The following is a 24,627-nucleotide window of genomic DNA, read 5'->3' as shown; positions in this document are numbered from 1 at the left end:
GATCAGACAAGTTGCGAGCTGCACCTTGAATGTTGTATGGGGATATCTTACTGCATAAGAACTTGGCCATCTGCCCTCCTTCGGCGGAGCACAAAAGGCGAGCAAACAGTTTTGGACGCAAGAGGTGGGTCAGGACAGATAAGTGTCAGGGTGTGCCAGGACTTCTTCTCCCAAACGTTCAAAAACAAGGACGTTAGCTCAGCTCAGTGATTAAGTCGCGAACAAAAGGAGCACAGCATCTGTGTGAAAAGTGAGCTGTCAAGGTGGAGCTTTAGTGCCTTACAGAGGGCGAGAAAGATACATCATGCCATGGCTGGATAGGTATCTGTCACGTAGGACCTTGGCGACATGAGAGTGCCCGCCAGACGTCTTAGCCTATCGCTAAGCAAATAACTGGCTAAACAGAAGAGCTAGCATTCTTTTCGCCTCTTTCCACACATCACTGGATGAATGATACTGATATGGAAAATCACCCCACGAAAAGTAAACAGAACAAGAATGAGGGACGGAGAGAAAGAAGTTTGCCTGGCAACAAAGTCATCCCAAGGTCCACTGCTAGAAACAGGCTGACATGGCTGCGGGGCGGACACGGGCTCTGACACATGTGTCTTTTGATCTGACGCGAAAGGCCGACATGAGCACACATCCTTAAAATTTTAAACGCGCAAACGGTCCTTGCAGTGGCGTAACCTCATTAATCATCAGGATACACAACACCTCAAAGGTCTCGCGTTCGGTAAAATGAAATTGAGTCAAGACTTAGGAGCTTAACTGGCATTAAGCTATTGTCTAAAAGTGAAAAGGACGTGAGTCCATCCTTTCACAGTCGGTGAGAATGTGCTGCAGAACCTGAAGTGTGGCTCTCGACATATCAAGCATTCAAGGGAAAAGACAAAGCTAATAAGCGCTGGAGGAGTTTCAAAAGCCGTGATTCATTGGCGCAATCATACGCCCAGTGATCACAAGACAGGGAGAAGGTGTAAACACCATTAATGCATCGTGCAGCGGGCTCGGCTGCACTTTGTCTGAATACAAAGGGAAATTTTAATTCCCTCTTATTTCCGTTAAGGACTGCGCAGTTTCATTCTTCTGAGTGATAATTTAACACCTTCAGCTTGTTTCGTGGGAGTTAATGTGCAGCTTTTATTTCCGTTGATATGCTCTGCTTCTGCCGAACGCATCCTCGAACGCGTTAGCCCTACCACCTCCTGCCACCGCGACACCAGAGGGAGTTGGATCAGCGAGTCCACTCGGTGCCAATCAGCGGAGAACACAATACCTCCAGCCACTGTATGGTGACATGTCGCTATCAATAGACAAGCAAGCCCAATCTACGCGCCAGATAATAGCAGCAGTCACCCTGACAGTTAGATCCCCAAACTGGACTCTCTGCGGGCCTCGCCTCACTCTGCTTGCTCAGGCCTTCCTGTCCTGAGGGTTTAGCAGTCCCACACACACACACACACACACAGCCAGACAGACGCGCACACACACACACACACACAAGACAGTAGACCCGGGGCCCCGGTGTTCTATCATGTTGTGCTAAAGGGGAAGCATAATGGTTTTTAAATGGATGACTCAGTGGCGGCCCAGAGAGGGCGTCTGAGACAGAAGAGAATGGCCATGGCCTGCAGCGAAGCAGCTCTTAGATTGAGCTGTCCGTCTCGCAAAAATGAGTCTGAGTTAACACCTCTTCCAGGTCCCAACGCCGCAGGACAGACAATAGCGGGCTTCCTCTACGCGTTTCCTTTCTTCTTTCTCTCGCTCCCACTCTTTCGCTCTCCCTCTCCGTTTACCCGAGCGCTCCTCTCGACCGGTCTGCGCTTCCGCACGGTTATCCAGAGAACACAGAGGTATCCATCATGTGATCTTTGAGCTGTTTGGGTTCATTGGTAGACCTCAATGCTTGCAGAGTCAACATAATGAGTTATGGGAATCCGCAAGGCTGTAGTCAACGCACTTAAACTGTTTTTGATCCTCCGAAAAGATAACAAGGTTATTTAAGGGGATGGATTTAGGTTTTCACACAACACCATCAATCAGAGCGCTTATTATCTATCATAACACGCTTCTCCCTCTTAAACACATACGGTGTCCATGGAGTTTTTCTCAGCCGTGTTAGACTCCTACTGGGTTTTTCACCATCTATTCATCCTCATTAATCAGCGCTAGTCTCTCGTTTCTTTTAGCATCTTTCTCTACTTAGTCAAACATTTGCAGCTCTCCGGCCTGTGTATTTGTCTAAGACCAGAGGCAGTAGATGAGTAGAAGAGTACATGGAGGAGAAATGGGGTGTGCGGGACTCCTGAGGGAGTCTGTTGATGGCTATCAACTGGCTGACTGTTATGACTATTGGTGATAAGAGTCTGGGAGAGGACAGTCTCTGAAGGCTTCCAGCCCCAAACCAGACGGGATATCTTAAGAAAATAGTACAGCCTGAACCGGAGAGAGCTCTCCAATGACCATTCAGTAGGAGAAAGAAGAGAAGATGGATTACTTGTTCACTTTTGACAAGTTGGAGGCGAACGGCAAAGATTTTTACCTTGACGGGGAACAAAAGTGACCCCAGGCTAACGGCGGCGTGCATGATTTGAAAATCGTGTTTTCCAACGTGATAGCGATAGAATCTGATCTGAGCTCACGTATTTGCTGGAATGCATGGCTTCAGAAACGAAAATTTGACAAAAAGGCAACTATTTTCGTGTTCTCGTTCACACTTCTGAGAAACAGTTCCTTCTTGAAGTGGTCACAAGAACAGACTTGAGCGTACTGCATACTTAAATAGCTCTCTTCCTTTGCACGGCGGAGGTGTGAGCGCATGAGGCAGCACACGTCTGTGAGCACATCTGTGAATGTATCTCTTTAGAGCTGAAGGTGGCCTATTCCTACGAGCCAAAGAGCTGCAGCTTAGCTGATGAATATGCATTAGCCCCGGTGTCTGGGGAGGAAAGAGGAAGGAGGAGGAAAACTGAGAGAAAACATGAGAGCTGTGGGGAAAGTGTAGCTTTTGGAGAGAAGCCCTTTGCACCCCGAAAGGCTAGCCATAATATGAACTTTAAAACGGAGAATGTCCAGCCTGGCACGCCGCCACGTAGCGTGTGCCTGCGCGCTTTAATCATTTGCATGCTCTTACAACTGGTGGGAAGCAAACAGAGCGAAAAACTCAGACTGAGACGACTGTGAGATTTCTTTAAGAATCTTGTCAGGGAGGGATTTGACTATTTTCATGAATCAAGATTTACAGAGATATTCCAAGAATATTCTCGTAGAAGACACGGAAACCACATAACCAAACCAAATGTAACCAACCTCTCAGCTGCGGCACTATCTTTGGCATTTCGTAAACATGTTAAAAGCAAAGCAAAAAAAAGAAAAAATGGATTAAATATCTTCTCAGTATTCACAATTATTTAGTATATTTTTAAAAACGAGGTGGAAATTTGGTGTCTAATTCTGCACATCACGTCCTTTCCGACCTGTCCAAATCCCTATTCCCCTTTACATACAAACGGTAAATGAGATTATGTGAAAGACCTATGTGAACAGTCAAGGAGTCAGTGAAATGAAAAGCAGGCCAGTATATTTCATCTCTGATTAGTCTCTCTGAAGAGAGACAGAGACAGAGACCGGGACCGGGAGTTCCCTTTTTTTTTTTTTTTTTTTGCCCCTAATGAGCTTACTGAAGCAACTTCAATATCCTCTAATGTCATGTTGAAATGAAAATTAATAGTTCAATATGCCGCCGCTGCACCGGGCCACGCTTCTTCCATTTCCATATCGGGTGGCGTGACCAAATGAGTGGGCTCGCTTCAGACCGACGCCCAGAAAAGCTGATACCTCCACTAATCAGCCAGATTTTTCCATCTGACATAGCTGGATGAGAGCAGAGTGTGTGGAGTGTGGTGTGTGTGTGTGCACGGATCATAGATGAGGTCCAGTCTTTTAGGGGATGCAAATGGAAGGGGCGTCGATGCCGACGGTAAGATATGTGCTCGTGAGCGTGAGGTGTGATGGCTGGCAATGGGACGGTGTGAACGAAGAGCGGCCTCTTCTGTTCATTCTCCTCAGGGCCGCTTCACTTCAAGTTCTTTTATGTCGGTGCCATAAAACACGTAAGCGGTCAAAGGTGGAAAAGAGTTGCGGTGAAATTGCACGAGGAATAAACACCAAACAATGAGCAAATGAGCCCGGGGCGGTTCCTACCTCCCATCCGAAGGAGCCGTCCTTGCCCGTGGCCCCATGATGCTTTGCGCTGTGGAAACCGAACCTCTCGCCGGCGCCTATGTGGGTCTTGGCCCATATGCCCAGGCCGGCACCGGGGACAGAGGACTCCCGCAGCTCCAGTTCGCCGGGAATGGGAATGTCGTCGGGAATGTAGACGGGCGCCTCGTAGGGCGAGCCCTCCTTGGGTGTGGTGAAGTCCTGGTCGTTGCTGCTGCTGCTGTTGTTGTGGAGGTGGTGGTGGTGGGAGGCGTAGATGTGGGGGTGCAGCAGGTGGTGGTGGTGGTGGTGGTTGTTGTTCGGGTGTGAAGGGGTCGGTGAGGGCAGCGGGGACATGTTGATGATGCCGTCTTCCGCATCGTCGTCTGGGCTGTCGGGACCGCCTCCGCTGCCGGCCGCTAAACCCGGGAGGTCGGCCTCTGTGTCGTACATGCTGTCCACTGGCTCACTGTCATCTGGGAGACAGAGACAGGGACGTTTGTTAACATACGGCGTAGAACCAACATCAAGTTAACAGATTCTACCGTCGACATTTCAGAGGGAAAAGCAAAACATAGTCGTAAGCAGACAAATTTATGCTGCTACCTCTGCAACATCTGCAACGTCAGAGGTTGGCCCCAAAACTACGAAATACGCTTCAACCTCCCGGCATCTAAAACCACACGGCGCAATAAGAAAATGCCTCACAAGTCCTCAGAAAGGTATACTTATCCACGAGCAGCTGCAAACTGCTTAGTCCACAGTTTTTTTTTTTTTTTTTGTTCGTTTTTTTTTTTTTCAGAGGTTATCTGAGAACAGCCACACGAACGAAGAGAAGAAACGCAAAGTTGGCCAAGTCCTTGATGGGACGCAGCCGCTGTGTCCTGCCAGGACTCATCTTACACGTAATGGTTGAATCTATCTGTCACTGACCTGGTGAGCCATGCCCCCAGTTATTATTGTGACATCCAGGAAAACGACAGCGCGCCTGAGTCTACGCTCAAAGATCCCACCGGTCCAACGCGAGTGGGAGCGAGGATGAGCACTGCAAAGGTGCATTCTTAACATTTCAGGTTCAACTACAGATTAACAGCGCTTTTATATATATAATTTAACCAAACATCTGAAGTATTGAACACAAGCAGAAACTTTGCCTTTACCGAACAGCATGAATTGAATTCAAATTTACGTCACGTTACTCTACGCTGATCGTTCCAGTCCCATATTTATTTGTGTGTGTGTGTGTTTGCTTGAGCACATCAGTGTCCGTCTCCTTCTTTTTTCATCTCCAGGCTGTCCCGGTGTCTTTACTCAAAGCACCACTACAGTTTTACTATCTAAACACAGGGACTGGCAATCAGTGGGACAACTAGGCCCAAAATTACAGCAGGAGTGCTTCCAATCAAGCTCTCTCCTTCTCCTTCCCCTTCTCCTTCTCCTTCTCCCAGCCCGCTGACAAGCCCGTCGTAGCTGGCTCGGTTTTAACTGGAACTGCAACATGACATAATTAAAAATACACGCACGAAAGTTCACGAGGACGAGGGCCATTTCATAAGTTGCCTTATTTTGAGTTTATTCGTAAGTTAAATACATCTCCTGTAACGCTAACAAATGTATCTTATAAAAAGGCCCGGACGTTATTTTTAAAAGAGCACAGTCATTGTACAGTTGCAACAGTTCCTTGGTTTTGACCCGTACTTGGCTCCGCACCCACATGCGGACTGGAAAAGCTGTTACATGCGAGTTTTAAACGTGAAACGTGAAACTATGAAACATGCGACAAGGGCTTTTCAGCGCCTGGCAAACCTGCAGCTTGTCCACATAGATTTGGGAAACTTATCATATAAAGCCGTAGCAGTAAAAACCCGGGCATTTTATAACTGTTTTTGCGTCATCCAGCGATTCTGGCTGGAAAAGGACCAGTTTTTTAATGATCGCTGTTTCATAGGGTTTCAGACCAGGCGTGCAATTAAGTATTGGAACATGTGAGCCAGCAGTAGCTTCCACTTTTCACAGATCAATTAAAGTTTTATAACTCTGCCCTATCTGCTGCTCCCCCTACACAATCAAAAGTGTTTTCAGGCTTTTAAACACTTTTCTCTCTCTTCACTCCCCCACTCTCACTGGCACTTGACCCATTGAGAGCAATTTTGACAAGCAGAGAGACAGCCTCGGAAAATCTATTAAATACCATTTGGCTTTAAGAGCCTCTGCGCACAAAAAAAAAAAAATAGAAAAAATAAAATAAAAAAAATGCACACATCGCTACGTCAAATAATTGAGTAATGAGGAAAAGGAGGGAAAAAAATCCCTCCTAATTTTAATGAACAAAACATCTTTTGTGAGACACGTGAAGCGGTAAAGCGAGGCAGGAATGGCAAACGCAGTGTGACATTAAACAAGTTCAACTTTCAGTCATAACGCAGTTAATTCATAAAAAAAAAGAGCTGCCTGGAGAGAAAAGTGGGGAATTTTTAGATTACTTGCCACCGGAGACAAGCTCTTTCTCCTCTCCTATGTAAGACAAGTTGACCATGTTCGAGCGGTGACGACAAAAAACTCGCAGATGAGAAAAGTAAGCAGGAAAATAATGAAGGGGGCCAGGAAGAGGCCGAAAGAGGAGGAGGAGGAGGAGGCGAAGAGTCTAACAACCGACGACTGAGCTGCTTTTAAACAGCTGTGTGTTAGCTCTGGGTCTCAAAAGGCCCAGAAAGAGATGTTAGGATCGCCTCCCCGAGGGCTTCTTAAAAAACACCCAGGCCAGATAGTGCCTTCCTCTCCCTGGCTCCTTATGTTGTTCTTTCTCTCCGTGTTCCTCTCGCCATCGCTTTCTCTTTTACGGGGAGCTATTTATCCTGATTACATCAGGGGTCAATCATTAATTCGCACCTTGGGGGTCCCGGCGCTGGCCGTGGCTACAATGGGCTGCTTGTTCAGCGGCTGTTATTCCAGTGGAAAACTACTCTGCTCTGCCTGAGAGCCAGGCCCAGGCCACATGAAGGCATCCCATTTATTTGATAAATTGTAAATGCGTGCCATAAACGGAGCTCTTTTGCTTTGTAGCACGGCTTGCAATAACAAAGATTTCGGGGCACGTATGAACAAAGATGCAGGCCATCGCACAAACACACATCTGTTTGCAACTGAGGGAGCTGTTACTGTACCCTAAGAACATGTGCAAGAGATCAGATGGTGTTATGGGTAAAGATGATATCTGGTAATTACCACATGTAACAGGGAAATAGCAAGATACGGCGCAGATAAGACATTTACGGACAACTGACGCGCACATCTTTCAATGTCAAAATGATCCAACGGGCGAATAACAGTAGCGCAATTCAATTCATATTTTCGTTTTTATTCCGCGCTTCCTTTTCGAGGGTGAGGATAAAAAAAATAAATAAATAAATGAACGAAAAAAACGAAATATGAAATGCTGATAACATTGTAATCAGCGTTGCCATGGCAAAATAACTTGACACGGTGCTGAAAATCAGCGGTTTAATCGGAGGGCCTTACAACAGGCAAATTGTTCTGTGGTTGTGTTTAATCAGAGCACTCTAGACTTAAACGCAGAAAGATAGAGATCTGGAGTCATTTTCTGCCGTCTGCCTGGACGCACACAAACACATGTGCCTTGTGGCGTATAGAGTGAGCTGCACTGTCGATGTGGTCTGGGCAGAGGGGAAACAACACTGGCTGCATGCAAGAATTCTGGGAGGGACCTATAAATAATGCATCAAATAAGCAGCAGCTCATTTCTTGCAGTTATGCATTCACATGGTGGGGAGGAGGGAGGAGGGGGGGGTCGTTGCAAAATTGTAGTTAAAGGTGTATTTATAATTCTATAAAGGGATGCATGTAGTGGACATGAGCGACTTCAGACCACAGGGCAGAATGGACGCCAAGAACAGCTCCAGTGCTCGGAGCCAGGTGTACGCTTTGCTAGAGAGCAGGCAGCACGGCGGAGTCATGGCCGCGGCTTACGATAACACCGAGAGGGAGCTGGAAACCGGACGTGCGCGCGCCAGCGGCGGCCACCGTAAAGCACACGCGTCTCCTCTCGGTGCCCCCTTCAACGCGCGCGCGTGCACGGACACACTCGCGCCGGGGCCTGCATCTCTGTCTGGCCCGTAAATTGATCTGGTTCAGTTCAAAACGAAAGCCAGCCACTGATGAAAAGACAGTATCCAGGGAAAAGGCAAAACTATGCAAAATTCTGCACGGGCTCCAAATATGGGGAGAAAAGATCGTCTGGTGAAAGAAAAAGGGAAAAAAAAAAAAAAAAAAAATCGAAGGCAGAGGGAGAATGTGTGGAGCATGACAGATATGAAAAATGAGTAGCTGGTTGAGCAATAAATGACCAAACATTTTGATGTGGGAGCCCCGCGCATACATGTGTGCACACGGACGTGCACGAGGCGGTGTGCGAAGCCAAGCCTAATCGGCTGTTTGTGCCACGATATTGTGTCAATATGGTCCCACTTAGCCGCGTTATTGGGCCACGGAGTGATATCGGTACCTGTTCCTCTGTAGTAAGCAGGCTTTTGATGACTCTGTCTCCACACAAAAGGAGCCTGCGCTCCGCTCTGATTAAAAACAGGAGGGATGCAGCTGTAAAAATCAAACGAGGCCAAATTAAAGGTAGAAAAAGGGAGAGGGCGAAAAACTGTACAATAGCGTATTTTTCCACAGTGGCACTGGGGCACCGTATATCCAACATGACGTATAAGTGGAAGCATGTGACCGAGCAGCCAATGGAGGGCATTCAGCAGAGAAGGTGTGTGTTTGGCGTGTGTGTGTGTGTGTGTGTGTGTGTGTGTGTGTGTGTGTGTGTGTTAACGTGTGGTTGGAAGTAGTGAGTGAGCAAAGGGGGCATGGTCAGCTACAATACCAGCAAGCCTCTCTCCCCGAGCAAGAACACCACACTGTTTCCCCTTGTAAAAGCACCAGGGAGCATTTCCAGGCAACACTTAAAACTACAACACAGCTACTTCAGAGTCGGTGGGTGGAAAGAAAAAGGAAAGAAAGAAAGAAAGAAAGACAAATCTTAAGGTCTATTTTGGCCCCCGGAACGTTACACATGTACTTGTGCTCTACATGATAATTATAACATCTTCTAACTATAAGTATGGCTACATTACAATACATCACAATGTGTTTTTTTTTACTGCTTATGTCATAAAAATAAAAAATTCACATGTAAAACTGCACAAACGGCACGCGCAAGAGCAGTGTGTGAACGCGCACAAAGGCTGAAAACCACACAGTTATGTTTGCGCCTACACGGGTCTCTTCACTTACGATCCTCGACATACGGACACTATCCTCCCTTTATACGCAGGACAGGAAAAATAGCCACCCTCTCAGTAAGGAGTGAGTGTGCATTTTTTTTTTTTTTTTTTTTTTTTTGTACAGCGCCAATACAACATGGCTGATGTATCGATGTGTCATTTGTGCTGAGCGGCCTAGAGCCATTCCATCCTCCAATAAAGAGTGTGCGCGTGTATGCGAGTGTGTGCACCGAGACCGAGCCCCCCCAGGCGAGAAAAGACAGCGGGCGGCCTCCTGCAGCTGAGAGCAGGTGTGTGCGTGTGTGTGTGTTTGTGTGTGTTTGTGCGTGCAGTGAACCCGTGGTCCCGAGGGGCCCCGGGGACCAGGCTGCTGCAGACATTTATTAACAGGGCAGATTAATAGCACTAGACGAAAACATGTTCACAAACATGATAAATATTAATAATAATCAATATTGAGTTACATTTGCCAAATTGAGTTGCAAACATCACCCAAGGGGGAGAGAAAGAGGAGGAGGTGGGGGAGGTGGTGATGGGTGGGTGTGGGGGGGGAACTGGATGAAACAGGAAGTATGGGGAGAGGAAAGAAGAGACCGGAGAAAATGGAAAATTAGACAAGAAGGTGAAAAGGCAAGAAACAGACGGACATGATACAACTGAATTAAACCTCGTTGCTACTTAAGTCGTCCATACATTCGTCAAGACTACTTGCAAACACCGTCCTCAGATAATAATCAGAGGAGCGGCGCTCGCATACTGCAAACCGGGTGGTGCAGTAAAATTTGAATGCCGCCGCAGTCAAATTTTTTGTCTGCCACGTAAAGCAATTCTTAAAATCGATGTTATAGTGTCAGTGGAGTAGATGTTTAAAGGGGAGAATCTGATTTACGGAGACGGACGTCGATATCAGCAGAACTGATGGGAATCAATAGCGTCTTTCGGCAATGATTCAATTTTAAGGCTGTTTTTTTTTGAGGGCGTGACGTCAACGTAAAGCGAATGGACGATACAATAAACGCTTCTACAACAGTTCAAATATTTCCACTATTGCACCACTTCGCCTGAATGTGTCGCGTGTCCTTACACCCACTACCGGCGCGGCTTCATTTAGCAGGCCGTTCGGGAGTCCAGACAGGCAGCTTTGGGGAGCACCAGAGGCAGACAGGGTGCAGAGCGAGCCCATCCATCCTTATTAACCGGGGAGGAGAGGGGTACGGCCTGTGGTGCGCCTGTCTATTTTTGAGCGCGCGTTTATGTGGATGTGCGCCGAGGAGACGCGTTTGCAACCGCACCTTTTGTTTGAGCAGAACTCTTTGGTTTAAGTGCGAACCGGCGGCCACACCTTTTTATCCATAAAATCAATTTCTCGTCACATCTGACTCAGTAATGCAACCCAGCATCAAAGCGTTAAATATTTACGCCGCCGTCATACATAACCGCTACTTTTAATTCTTTTACTTTTTAAGTTTCAGACATTTTCCCACAAAAGATAGACCAGCATATGTAACACAATTCGCCTCATAATTAACCTCATCTGTTAGAACTACCAGTAGTTGTATGTCTGAGGTTGTACCTGAGTATGTGTGTGCATGTGTTGTTGTGTGGGAGCAGCAGCAGCAGCAGCAGCAGCACACACCCATGCATCAGTCTATTACTCTCCGGCCTTGCTCCTGCTCCTCTCTTCTTCTCGCCCTCTCCCTCCAGTCATTAGCCAGTGAATTAACGACGATCGAGCGTGCTATTAATCACCCTGACAAAAGTGTTAGCATTGCCTGGCTAGGCCGGCACGAGACCGTGCAGGGGGGAGTGAGGGGAGGGGAGGGGAGAGGAGCTGGAGGAGGGCGAGAGCGAGATGACTGGAAGGGTCACGGGAGTCCGAGGGGTGGGAGAAGGATGTAAGACACTGCTGCAGCGCGGAGGAGAGGAGAGTCGGTCCGAGCGAGAGACGGATAGTGAAAGGGTCCGTGTGCATTTCATTTCATTTTAGATTTCTCCTTATTGTCGTCAGTGAAATAAATGCGAACATCACTGGTCTCGGAGGCGGATGCGCAGAGCAAGTTATTTCTGAGCGTCGCTCTCAGCGTACAATTACACCTATCTATAGTTCAGTGTTAAAAAACTTCACTTAAAATAGAATGAGAGCAACTAACCCTTGTGTAATCATGCATTTAAATCTTAAATCTGCTTTTTGTGCGTCGTATTGAGGAGCAGTAAGACACGAATAATAGCCTGCATTGAGTTTTACCATTAACCATGCAGGCACCTAATAAGAGTCTCACAGGACAAACTGCAGAGATTTTATATGCAAACTGTTTTGCAAAGATGAAAGATAGAAAGTTATGATTGCCTGTCAACCTCCCCCTCCCTCCCTCCCTCCCCCCTCCCAGAGTGAGACCACCTGCTGGGAGGCCTGAGCCGCGGACGTCAGGTGGGTCACGGCCGTCACACAGTCCCGTGTCATCAGGCTGTCACAGTGAATGGAGCTGACATGGGAGATATGCTAATCCACTTAGCTTCAAACTCAGCCAGGAGGCCGGTACGCAGCCCCGTCCCGGGCCCGCAAACGAGCAGAACACACACAGACACATTAAGCCGTGCAACTCTGAACTTTCCCGAATATGTATATTAGATTAAATCAGACGAAGGTAAATGAGCCCCGTGGGGATATTAAGCTGAAGCTCAATAGGTTGTGTATTATAGGAGAAAGAATAGGCTATACAGGGGGTGGACCCATTAACACCAAGACCTGTAAAATATAAGAAGTCGACACAATGGTCCGTCGGCGAAACACTGTGGCTGTGTGAAGTTTTTATTTTCGGGTTGTTGTCTTTTTTTTTTTTTTTTGTCGAGTTGAATCTAGGATTTTAATGATAGGTTATCAAGCAGCAGCTTTCTGAATGTGGGGACATTTCCCCCAAACTTCGCTGGACTGTTTATCGGGACGTTAAAAAAAAAAAAAAAAAAAGCTGTTTAAATATGTGAACCACACCATTTGAAATGTTGATGGGATTTTTTTTTTCTTCTGTCGGGACGTTTTCGTGTTTACTCCAGAACCACAGAGTCTGAGCGAGGAGCGCGGTGACGACAGATGGCAGCACATTTAAGACGAGGTTTTTAATAATCGGTTAATAAAAAAAAGAGAAAAGCCGGTTGCAAATTTTAAGCATTTTTTCCCCCCACATACTAAACATTCATACTGAAAAATGATTCAAAATAGCAATTGAAAATGAAAACAAACTCAACAGTATATCCGTGTCAATATGTTCACCCAGTGTAAAGGCAAAGAACAGGTGCTGAAAACTGTTTACTATTAGCTATTAACTGACAGGGTTAGAAAAAAAAAAAAAAGAAAAAATGAAAAAACTTTGATTTAAGAAACACGAGCGAAAGAGCCGAAAAATCACACACACACACATTACAGCCCATTGCTACTCGCGCACACACACACACACACACACACAAGCTCTTTCACTCCACGACCGAGTGATCAAAGTCGCCCAGCGAGTAGCTAGGTGTCAGAGTTCAAAACTATTGCGCCACTCAGCCAGATGATATCTCCGACCGATCCATCGTATTTCCCGACCATGACTTCCCCTATTAGGAGCTGCGGCGGCGCTATTACTAATCCGCCCGCTATCCCACAGAAACAGGAAGGAAGAGAAGGAAACAGATGGGAAAGCAGGAGAATGGCGAGCGAAGGGACACAATGCTCACTGCTCCCTTCCTCCTCCTCATCCTCCCTACCTCCGCCTCCCTCCTCTGCTCCGCTCGCTCTCTAGCTGTCCTCGCGGCGGAGGCTCACAATCAGTCTGACAATACTGTATACAAGTGGTTGCGAACAATGGAGGCCGACCACAAAGAATTCTGGGAACAGGGGCACAGCCTTCTTCTCCTTCGGGTGGCTCCTGAATGCCGGACCCATCGATACACATCGGACTGCTGAGACTGACCGGTGCCAGAGAGACGGAGAGGGGGAGGGAGGGGGGGGGGGGGGGGGAGGAATAATGCAGACGTGATGCCTTTAAGTAGCTGCTTCATATCTCTGTGTTGTGTCTATCTCCGCTCATATAATCCTGCATATGTGTATATGCATGTGTGGGGGTGGGAAGGGGGGGGGGCACAATAAGCCACATATTTCCTGCTCCTTAAAATAAAACACTTATGCACATGCCAAACACACACACACGTAAAGTCACACACACACACACACACACACACGAAGGATAGATGTTGATTCTTCCCATAATTAGACCACTTAATTAACACTCAAAGAACCACACAGCGAACCGGGGAATAAATATGAACTGCGCTTCACCGCGTGTGTGTGTGTGCGCGCGCGTGCGGTTGAGTGAGTACGGAGGTTGGGCAATTGAGCCTCCAACAATAGTTGCAAAAGTATTTCTGACTGATTTGAAAAGAGAAAAAGAAAAAGAAAAAGAAAAAAAAAAGAATTTGCTGAAACAGGAGAAAGGAAGGAGAAGCAGAAAAGCCAGAGTTAGACAGACGCGCGGAGAAAGAGGGAGACAGGCAATTTTGTCCCTTTTCCTCTTTAAGTGTGCAGGGTGCGGGGTGAACGCAGTCCATTTGGCAATAATTGGCTGGTAATTAGGAGGGGGTCGACAGGTCGATTTGGGAACAAATGGCTGTCTTTAGCTCAGGTGGCCCTCCGCACGAGATAATGGGAGCCGCGCTCCCCCTCCTCCTTCCACTTTCTTCTCCTCTTCTCCTCGCCCCTGGTTGCGTATCTGCTGGGGCATGTGCTGTCCAGATACTTTAAAGCAGAATTAAGACAAGTTACCGGAAGCAACGCGCTGAAACTCACCCTACAGAGCGCCTACATACTGGCCCGCTAAGTCTACTGGACTTTTGTTTTTCAGTTATAGCTTCACAGCAGAGACGCGTGGCGCCAGTTACTTGGAGACACCTGACTACAGCGTCACAAATGAAGCTATTCTAATCAGTGGGCTTTATGGAGCCCTGATTTCTACTTAACCTTTATTTAAATTACAGCCGAGAGATCAGCGTAGAGCAAAGTGAGAATAAATGAAACACAAAACCAAATATTTTATATTAAATAGATGTTACAGTCACAGAAGGCGTCGCGATTCAATCACACATCCAAATACGAACCCAAGAAACGCAGCTGATCCTGCACCCAAACTGCGTGTCGCCTGCACCGACTACAAGCTCTCACCCTCTCTTCATCCCTCTTTCCCCTCTCCTGTCCTCCCTTTCAGCCATGCTGGGGTCTTGTTTGGCTTCCTGCTGTTTGTGTCCAGACAAGGCCTTGATCTGAATACTGATTCCCCATTGATAGGCCCGACACTTCCGATCTAATTAACTTGTTTTGTCTTTGGCTAAATGGAAACGTCCGAGGGAGGGAGCGGAGGAGGAGGAGGAGGAGGAGGAGGAGGGGGGTGGGGGGCGCGATACCAAACGGTGTCACACATCTTCGCAGGAGACGCGCCATAAATAACAAACAAGCAAACACGAACAGGATGGAGGATAAGGAAGGACGTGTTAGGGGAAAGATGAGACGCAAAATATTTATCGGAGACGGGAAACGGTGCGAGGGTTTCGCCGTAAGGGTCGAGGAGCGCGTTCGCCGAGCCGAGCGGTGAAAGGAGCAATAAAAGCTGAGTTACTACAACGCTCCCCCGAACGTGTGATTAAAAATAGCAAAGTGTCGACTTGTTTTAAAAACACACTCTAGGGCCGCCGAGGCTGAGTTACAGCTGCGTGGACGCGTCTGACACATTTCTGACAAATTTCTTTTTTTTTTTTTTTAAATGAACCTGTTCCACAAATTAAGAGACACTATAGCCAACATATCAGTCGGTCTCTAATCTCTTTTTTAATACTTATACACACTTATCAGGCGTAACATTATGACCACCTTCCTAATACTGTGCAGGCCTCCGAAACAGAGGACGGACTGAGGGTGTCTGGCAACAGGACGCGGTTAGAAGGGGGGGGCCTCTGAGCCCTGTGAGGTTGAGGGGAGGGACCTCTGCCGACCGGTGCAACCCACAGATCATCATTAGTTCGGGATCGAGTGAATTTGGAGGCCAGGTCAACACCTTGCGCTGTCCTTCATGTGTTTTCAGTTGTTCCTAAACCATTTTTGTGTGTGTACGCTGCCATCAAGGAGTGTCATTGTTATGGGGTGGGGGGTGCCTGGTCTGGTGTAGGTGGGTGCTACATGTCCAAATAACATCCACATGAATCCACCAGGTCCGAAAGCACAGTGGTTTTAATGTTGTGGCTGATCAGTGCATGTATAAATATATTTTTTCTGTCTGTGTAAGAGTCCTATGTCACGAGCAGCTGCTGAGAGCGAGTGCAACAACTGTCCGTGACTATTGTCCCCAGTATTGTCCTTTGTGTGCGTTCACTTGTGGCCCTTGCAGCTATTTAGCCACAACTACTTCATAGAAGGAAACGAGTCAGGAGAGGACAACAAACAATAGGATAGACACGAATGCAGTGACGAGGAGAGGAGAGGAGGAGGAGGAGGAGGAGGAGGAGAGGTGGACAGAGACGCCAGTGTGCGCCGGGAGAAAGATAACAACGAGAGAGGCCGGTGACAAGAAAAGGCAGGAAGGCGGAGGGGGGGGGGGAGTGAGGTCAGATAATGATGACATATGACCCAAAATAAACTACATAAACAAAAGAAATGGAGGCCGCGATGGGTTGGAGGAAGAGGAGAAGGGCAGACGGAGGGAGGATCAAAGGGGATGTCCGCTGCTGATACTGCACCTCAGATAATTCTGCCGCGCAATTAGCGCGCTGTGATGATTTCCATTAGGGCTAATCAAATATTTATACTGCCTTCTGAGCATGTCACAAAGCTGCCCCGGCCCTTCATATCAATGTGACGAGCGCCTAATGAAAGAGCGGACATATGGACAGTGAGAGGAGGCGGAGAGGAAAAGGAGAGACGGGGGAGAAGGAAAGAGAGAGGAGAGGAGAGGAGAGAAGAGGTGTTATGGACTTCTTCTGTCTCCCTCTTCCACATTTGGCTTGCAAATGCCGGGCCTCCATCATCAATTACACGGCTGGTCCGGTGGCAGCGAGTGGCCACGCGCGTTTGTACGCGTACGCGTGATGAAACAAGGGCAGGACGAGGCGGCGCCGATGCCGCGGCACCGGGAGCCATTAATCAAACCGGGCCCGACGCAGGACCGGTCCAAATTGGGCTCATCAGTCTGAGCTTTAAGCGGGAATCGCAGGCGAATCCACGGGGAGAGGAGAAGGGAAAGACAAAAAAAAGAGGAAGAAATTGCAATCCACACTATTTTATACTTCTCTGAACCGGTGACGAAGCCCCCCCAAAAAAAGGGAAAGGTTCGGAGATGTGGAGAGTATAAGTGGTCTCAGGTAAAGAGCGTGTGCATCAACAAACACGTGATAACAGCATATCATCCATCACATGGTAATGGGGGTCGTGCTCCTGTGTTCAAAAAAGGGGGGAAGCGGGATGACATTGTCCCATTGCATTTAACGACTTCTCGAACTTGGGGGGGAAAAAAAACTCATGTTTAAAATTATCTGATGCAGATTTTACTACTACGCACGAAACCGGAGCAGTTTTATTATTTAAACATCCCAGTTCCGAGACGTCAACTTAAAGGGTTTTAAGATTTTTCTTTCTCTCTTTTTTTTTTTTTTTTTAAACTGCTTGACTTGAACCGAAATGTGACAACGAAAGAAAGCGCACGCATTAACCGGCGGCCGGCCAGTGAGACAATCAGCTCGGGGTTAGGGGTAACGAGATGGGCGGGCCCCGCGGGGGTGAGAGGTCAAGTCCTGGTCTGACAGAGCGACGGAGGAGAGTGTTCAGGACCTGAAGGATGAGGACGGAATGAAGGATGGAGCTGGTCGGGGTGCGGTGACAGTCTGGGATATGGATGACCCCATGCACCGATGTGACGGAGCGAGAGGTCCCCGTTTTAACCGGCCGACCGGTAAGTGGACAGGAGGAAGGAGAGCGAAATGTGGAGTGATACGAAGCAGGGGTAAGTGTGCAATGATTTACAGGGAGCCGTTTAACTGAAATAATCTAAATAAAATAAAAATGTGAGACAATAATTACAATTATTTGTGATAATAAAATCTGCGTAAAGACACTTTTTAGTTTTTTTTTTTAAATAAAAATGCTTTTTTTCTCTCATTTAAAGCCTCTGGTTAAGTATCATGTGAAAAACACACAGACAAACCCTCTCCCCCCCCCCTACATAACTCAGGAAGGCAGAAAACGTCAGGCTAAGATGCTGCAGCGAGCCGGCTAATCTCCAGCACAAGTGATAACATTCAGTGGTGAAACCATGACAGATGAGTATTGATCTCCTGGCTGTTGAAAGAGGGCACAATAGATAACTAGACCACTTTATTGATATTGATTGAAGAGTCAAAGAGGGATAATAACTTCACTTAAGAAGAAAAAAAAAAAAGCCTCGCCGGATTATTGTGCAATAAATTAGATTAGACTCCAGCGGACGAAGAAGGAAAATGAGGATTAATGTCGGCTGGAAACACACAAACGATTGTAGCTAAGTCGCATTAAAGGACATACTGCCAGAGACTCACGCGCCTACGGCGTAACAGACAATTCGCGTTATCCCGAGCTGCGCGCCTCTTAACGCGAGGCGGTCGCCCCCCTCAACAAACAATGCCTCGGGGACAAACGTGACGGCGGCGCGGGACGACCTCGAACTTCGCGTGTTTACCTCAAGATCACGCGTCCATCCGACTCCAACACGCACACCACGTCCGGTCTTAACTCACCGAAAGCCGACATCTCGTGCGTCTTCCAACGGCGTCGTCGAACTATGAGTCCCCAGCTACCCATAAACTCTGGTTACCAATTAACAGTGTGTGTGTGTGTGTCTGTGTGTGTGTGAGTGAGTGTGTTACAGAGATACTAGGAGAGCACGGGGGGTGTCTGGCAGGCCTATCTGCAGCGCTGCGATGCGCTAACGTGAAAGAATGCCAGTGTCAGTGCGACACAGATACGGAAAGTGCAGGGGGCCGGCGGGCTGGGGTGAAGGTCGATGTCGAGGTCAAGTCCTCAAGTGGCAGGAACTCTAACGCACTGTCATCACATTGGCATTTTTCCTCGAGAAATATCACCGGGCTTCACGCTAAAGCGGCGAAGCGGAGGCTCTTTTGTGTGAGCGCTACAGCGAGAGAGCGGCGCTTGGCCACGAAATCCACCTTTCTGTCGACGCTTTCTCACATTTTTTTTTTGGGAAACCTTTTCAACGCCGTCTCCTTTGGATATTCATCTAATCCTTCCCTTCTCTGTCACCGAAACCGCCGCCGCTTGTTTTCCTCGCTCGTCTCGACCTGGCAAAGTATCTGTTCCCTACACCTCTGTTCCAGATAACTCCCCCCTCCCACACACACACACTTTCCTCTCTCTTGGTCATCTTTGACTCTTTTAAGTTTCAGGTCGGATCATTAACACGAGTCAAATTAAGTTACATAGACCATAGGGAAAGTTTCAAGTCATTTAAGACAAATCTGAGAAAAGTGCAAATCTCCAGATGACTCCTCCGCGTCCCAGCTAAGCCACGAACTTTAATAATTAGTGCGCAGCCGCAAAATGCAGGCCCTGCTCTAGTTTTGGTGAAAATTTTATTGCTCCAGAAGCCGAAACGAGACTTGAATAATTCTGGCTTTCAAAAAATCAAATAAAACGTCCTCGATTTTATGACTTAACTTTGACTTGGGTCCAAATCTGTGGCGGTAGATGACCAGGGGGGGAGGGAGGGAGGGGGGAAGGGAGGGGAAGGGGGTGAACGGGTGCTTCGGATGGGCGAAGCCATGGGACACTGGAGCTGGAACAGACCAGCATTCCTCGCGGAGGGATGATACCGGCCGGGGCGGCGTTGGCGGTGGGGGCTGGGGGGGCCGGTGGCAGAGGGTGGGCACCCAGTCGGGGGATGAGAGGTGAAGGGGGTCATTAGCACTAAATCTGTTCCATATGACACACACTCACATGGCCTCTGTCTGGACTCTGTCTGTCTGACTGTCCCTCACCCCACCACCACCACCACCCACCACCTCTCCCGCGATGAGGGAAAGTAGTTGGGGAGGAGGGGGGCGGGTGCAGCGAGGGGTAGATGTGGATATTTCTCAACCACAACAGGAGCTCTGTGATGACAGGGGCCAGGCCATGTCACCCAGCAGGGACTCTGGTGGCTCTCCTTATCACGCAGCGAGGTCTTCATTAAAAAATAAAAAAATAAATAAAAATCCCAAACGGCCACACGCGGACACAAGAAAGCTAATAATCCACGAACCTAACACATCTCTAATGAGGTCCGCGAGCGGACGGATGCCTCGCGGGTCAGCGTTTAACGTGACATTTTCGTGTTTCAGTGCCGGGACTTCGCCGCATACCTTTCACCTCCAATGGAGATGGAGAGAGTTGGCATTGTGGGTGGCCACCTGTCCGTTTTAATTAAATAGCAAGGTCAAGATCACCGCGAATCCGCGGGCTGCGGGATATTCGAAATCCGAAGACGTTTCGTTGGCCTCGGTTTTAAACAAATATAACAAAAAAAAAAAAAAAAGTCATCTGTCTTTCATCATCTGTGGAAGCAGGCTTTTAAAAAATGTGCAGCATGCATTTCAGTTTATAATAAGTAAAGTACAACTTTCCATTTCTGTCAGGTTGTGCAAGCGATTAAACCAATGTTGTTTTTTTTGGAATCGTGAGCACGATTCTGCTAATAAGCAAGTAATTTGTGGGTGTGATCAGGGAGGTGTCATGTGATTGGCCGTAACTAGCTGTTTTTTTTCACATACTTACTTGTTTGTCCCACTATTTACCACCCGTGTTCCTTCCTTTGTCCCTGTCTTTTGGAACAGCTGCTTAAAAGTTTGGCAACACCATAATCAGAATGCTAATACCAACTCACAAACTAGCCTGGATCACTCTTGTCCCTGCAACTTGCACATCACAGGTCTGATGACTCTCCACCATCACACACACACACGCACGCACACACACACACTAATCACACAGCCCTCAACGGGGAAACAAAAGCAGGCCTTGTCCACATCTTGCGCTCGTACAAGAGGCTTAGCGACATTTTTCTCATTTTTGAACAGCTAATATCTTGCAAAAGTTGTCTAATCTCTTTGCGTTTAAGTTGAGATTTGTGCACCACCGCCCCCACCACCACCACCCCCACCCACTCAGCCTGGAACGGCCTACCTCCTCCACACGGCTAACACCGACCGCTGCTGTGCCCTGATGCATGGTGCTAAACCAGGACATCTTAATTAGGTTGGATGTGTGGATGAATGTGTGCGTGCGTTGGTTCAGCATCGGGGTCCAGACGTACAGGCTGGCACGACGGAAACACAACCGGTGATGAAAAACTCAAGACTCCCTTTGAAATCAGCCTCAGTTCATTTAGAGAATTATTTCAACGGGTGTTTTTCCTTTTTGTTGCCGTTTAATCTAATGTCTTCTTCGTAGGCCGTCCAGTGTTAGGTTTATTTTTAACCCCCAAATGTGTACTGACTGGAAACTCACCAACTTACTTAACATGGCGACATATCAATGCTGCATGTATACTTATTTTTTGTAATCTTCATTTATGCATGAAAATCACTCAAAACTTCAACATATTTCCACACACGTCCTGAAGAGACGAACCAATTAAAAATATTAGAGAAATATTATAAGTGTGCGCTTAATTATTCAAGAAAATTCATCTTTTGTACACATCTGTGAGTTGCAAAAGTTTGCGAACCCTTCACATTTTTCACTTCCTGTAACCCTGGAAGCCTTTAGCACTTGTCTGTTTAAAAATCCACTGATGTTTTGGGTTATTTTTATGCAGAAATGTAGAAAAGGGTGCAAATAGTGTATTATAAGTAGTAATGTGAGCTTACACACGGAGTAAAAAACCCGCACCGCAACATTTCAAATGTCACTAACGGCGAAGGAGAAGGAGAATCCGGTTGAGTCTGAGTCTCTCTTTCTCCACTTGGCTAAAACATGAAAGGGAACATGGACACCAAAGCAAGACAATGCACCGAGAACTGCGGTGCTACTACAAATTCATTCTCTGTGTGAAAGTAATAAAGGCTACCAGGGTTACAGGAAGTAAAACCAATTTGGAGAGTGACAAAGAGACACGGGGGGAAAAAAAAAAGAGAGTAAAGGAAAAGAAAGGGCTTCTTTTGAGACCCCAGAAACGGACGGGCCGCTTTGCCATGCCAGCTCCAAGTGTGCTGATGGCTGTGATTCCTAGCAGGCTTTAAAGAGGGTCATTTTCTGGGCTCTGATTCCCTCATGCTCGTCTACCTTACTATCTCTCCTCCTCTGTTTGTCCTCCTTAATGTCAGTCTGTCTGCGACGCTATCTCGCCGTCTGTATGTGCACAAGATTGCACGCGTGTATCCGCATATCCGCGGCCGTGTTGAGATAGAGGGAGGTAGAAAAGGCAAGCAGAGGGCAAAGACATTCACATAAATGTTCTAAAAGTGTTTTTTTTTCTTTTTTTTTTTTAAACATCTGTGTGTGAGTGAGTGTGTGCGAGGGTGAGCCATGTTCTCGTAGACGGCACCACAAAGGCAGCTGATTAGAAACCGTAGGTGAGCTTTGCTAACAATTCCCGGTGAATATGCAAAAAAGAGAGAGCGGCGAAAGAAAGAGATGGAGATGAAATAACGAGGAGGGAGAATGAAGAAATCGCAGGAGAAAAAAAAGAAACGCCAGGGATCGATAGAGATTTCAGCACGCAACAAGTTCAGCTCTGTTTCTCTGAAATAGTTTTTTTTTTTTCTTCCAATCTGAGGCCTTATATTGCACCATTTCACCAAACAAGGCCTCATTCATGCAAAAACTCATGCATACAGACACAGATTAAAAAAAAAAAAATTCATGGCACTCAGGCTGCAAAGGCAATGTGTATTTTTGAGGCTTCATACTCAAGTTATGAAACATTTGAGCCACCTGACACGACACGATGGCTACTTTTGTCGTATATTCCACGAGCGGTAAAAACCTTTGAGAGGAAGTACACCTAATAAGGGGGAAAGTCGTTCCCTTCTCAGCCGCTAAGTGTCCTGTCAGAGAGCGTTTAACATCCCTCTTAAGTGTGCAGCGTGCTCATGTATTACAATACTTGCATAATTGTACTAAATCAAATTCACATGGAAGAAGGCCCAGATTAGCGCTAGCTTTCTTCGCTGCCAACTATTACATATTCTTCTCTAATAGCCAGAGCTGACTCCAGACTCTTACACTTCCAAGAGCTCAACTTTCAACTCTGTTACCAGAATCGGGCGCTCGAAGCTGGCAGCCGCTCCGCTTCTTAGACAGCTGCTGAAACACTGAAGCTAAAACCAGGCGAAAAAAAAAAAAAAAAAAAAAAAAAAAGCGCCGCATGTTTATGGGGATGTATTAATAACAAGGAAAATAATAAGTGATTTCATCATTATTTCAGTCTGTTGCATGTCTCCTGCGTCTTTCCCCTGTGACAGGAGTGATCTTTTCTGTGCGCCCCGAAGTCAAACAGTCAGTCCTCTCTTCATAATAAAAATACCAATTCTTCCCTCAGCTTGGGAAGTTGGCAGGCCGCTGCAGTAGACATTCTCCTCCTGTTGCTTCATGTTTTTGGATGGAGGCAACATGTACCCTTGACTCGCTGCCGCCGAGATTCTAAATAAAAGTTTTTGGGCTATTTTGGGGCCAGATATGCTTTCAACCCCGCGAGCGGGGTGAGACAGGTCTAGAGTCAACAATAAAAGAAGGCGAGCGGGAGATAAATGAAGAGGAACGCTGGGTAAGGAATGCATGTTTCAAATGAGCACATATCTGCTCTCATAAAGCCCACTTTCTTTATTTTATTTTTTTTTTTTGTGTGTGTGTGTTTGAGCAGTCCAGGCGTGCGCATGTGCCCGCGTGCATCCGCGCGAACCCAGCGGGGCGTTTGTGTTCGGGGCTGCGGGGACTCTCGTCATCAGCTGCTTTGATTAGAGCCGTAATTAAAAGCTGTGTTAATTGGTGTTGAGGCCAACACCGGCCACCCAGTTCATTAAGGGCCTCTGTGCCGCTCTCCTCCTGCTTTCCACTGAATGGAGAGAGAACTAGCGTTATTAATCTGCTATACCCGCGGGACAAGTCAGCTGTGAAGGAGAGTGACTGAGAGAGAAACAGAGTCAAACTAAGAAGGAGGGAAAAGAGGGAGAGAGAAAGAGGGAGAGCTCTTAATGTATTGATCATCTTGTGATAGATTAGAGAAAACTGCAGAGAGGTGAGAAGTTCATGCAAAAAAACAACAACATATTCTTCATATTATGGAATGTGTGTCTCTTTTCCAGCTTTTCACTACAGCGTTTTGTTCACGTAAAGCCGTTCACGGATTTCTGCTTTATTTCACATTATTTATAGGTATTCATCCACTCATTCCTCCATTGTTTCCTCCCTCTCCTCTCTGCCACTCCCTACACAGAATTAAAATCAGTAACAGGTTTCCTGCCTGGTCGTAGTCTCTTTTTAGTACATACAAACTATTATTGGTTTTAAATGCGAGTGCGCTGGCGAAGTGAACTAAAGCAGGTACGCTGGAGCAGAAGTCCATCCATTCTATTGACAAAGTGACGGGGCGCCTCTCGGTGTCTGCATCAACCTCGATCTGATTTCGCTAATTGCGCCCAAGTGCCAAGTTACCAGCAGCCTCATTATCACCCTTTTCCCCCCCAAATTACCGATCGAGATTCGAGAAACAATTACTTTTCACAGCTTCACAGAGCCGAAACAACGTGGCGCTGATAATGACTTTTCTTTTTCCTCGGCGGCTCCCGGCCACACCTTACCCGCCGCGGTGTGTGTCTGAGTGCGTGTTATAAATTACACGCAGGCGCTTTCTCTATACGCTGCGTATATATATATATGTGCGTGTGTGTGTGTAGATATCTATCTCACTGAAAGACTTGTTCTTCAGCTGCGAATATTCACAGGAAGCAGTAATAAGACTATGTTTTTACATTTTCATTTTCCTCGCACACTCATGGTGACACAACGTTTGTTTGTGTCATACGTGTAAATAGCACTGAAAGAAATGTGAGAGCAGAACCATTGCGTGACAAACATGTTGCTTTT

General features: G+C 47.1%; 1 protein-coding gene across 3 annotated transcripts in view; it reads right to left on the bottom strand.

The window, feature by feature from the left end:
* The window catches only part of prdm16 (PR domain containing 16), a 173,258-nt gene that overhangs the window by 109,671 nt on the left and 38,960 nt on the right, over nt 1-24,627 (bottom strand). For 2 of the 3 annotated variants that reach the window (XM_047579035.1, XM_047579026.1), the window contains exons 1-2: nt 18,285-18,429; nt 4,207-4,679 (exon numbers count right to left, since the gene is read on the bottom strand). In XM_047579035.1, coding sequence (XP_047434991.1) covers nt 4,207-4,679; nt 18,285-18,348 — 537 coding nt within the window. In that variant the 5' untranslated portion in view covers nt 18,349-18,429. Of the gene's footprint in view, nt 1-4,206; nt 4,680-18,284; nt 18,430-24,627 lie in introns of those variants that run through there. The other variant, XM_047579019.1, reaches the window with a different exon arrangement.

The sequence above is a fragment of the Mugil cephalus genome, chromosome 1 (assembly GCF_022458985.1).
Source record: "Mugil cephalus isolate CIBA_MC_2020 chromosome 1, CIBA_Mcephalus_1.1, whole genome shotgun sequence".
NCBI classification, from domain to species: domain Eukaryota; kingdom Metazoa; phylum Chordata; class Actinopteri; order Mugiliformes; family Mugilidae; genus Mugil; species Mugil cephalus.
This window is presented reverse-complemented; position numbering and strand designations above follow the sequence as displayed.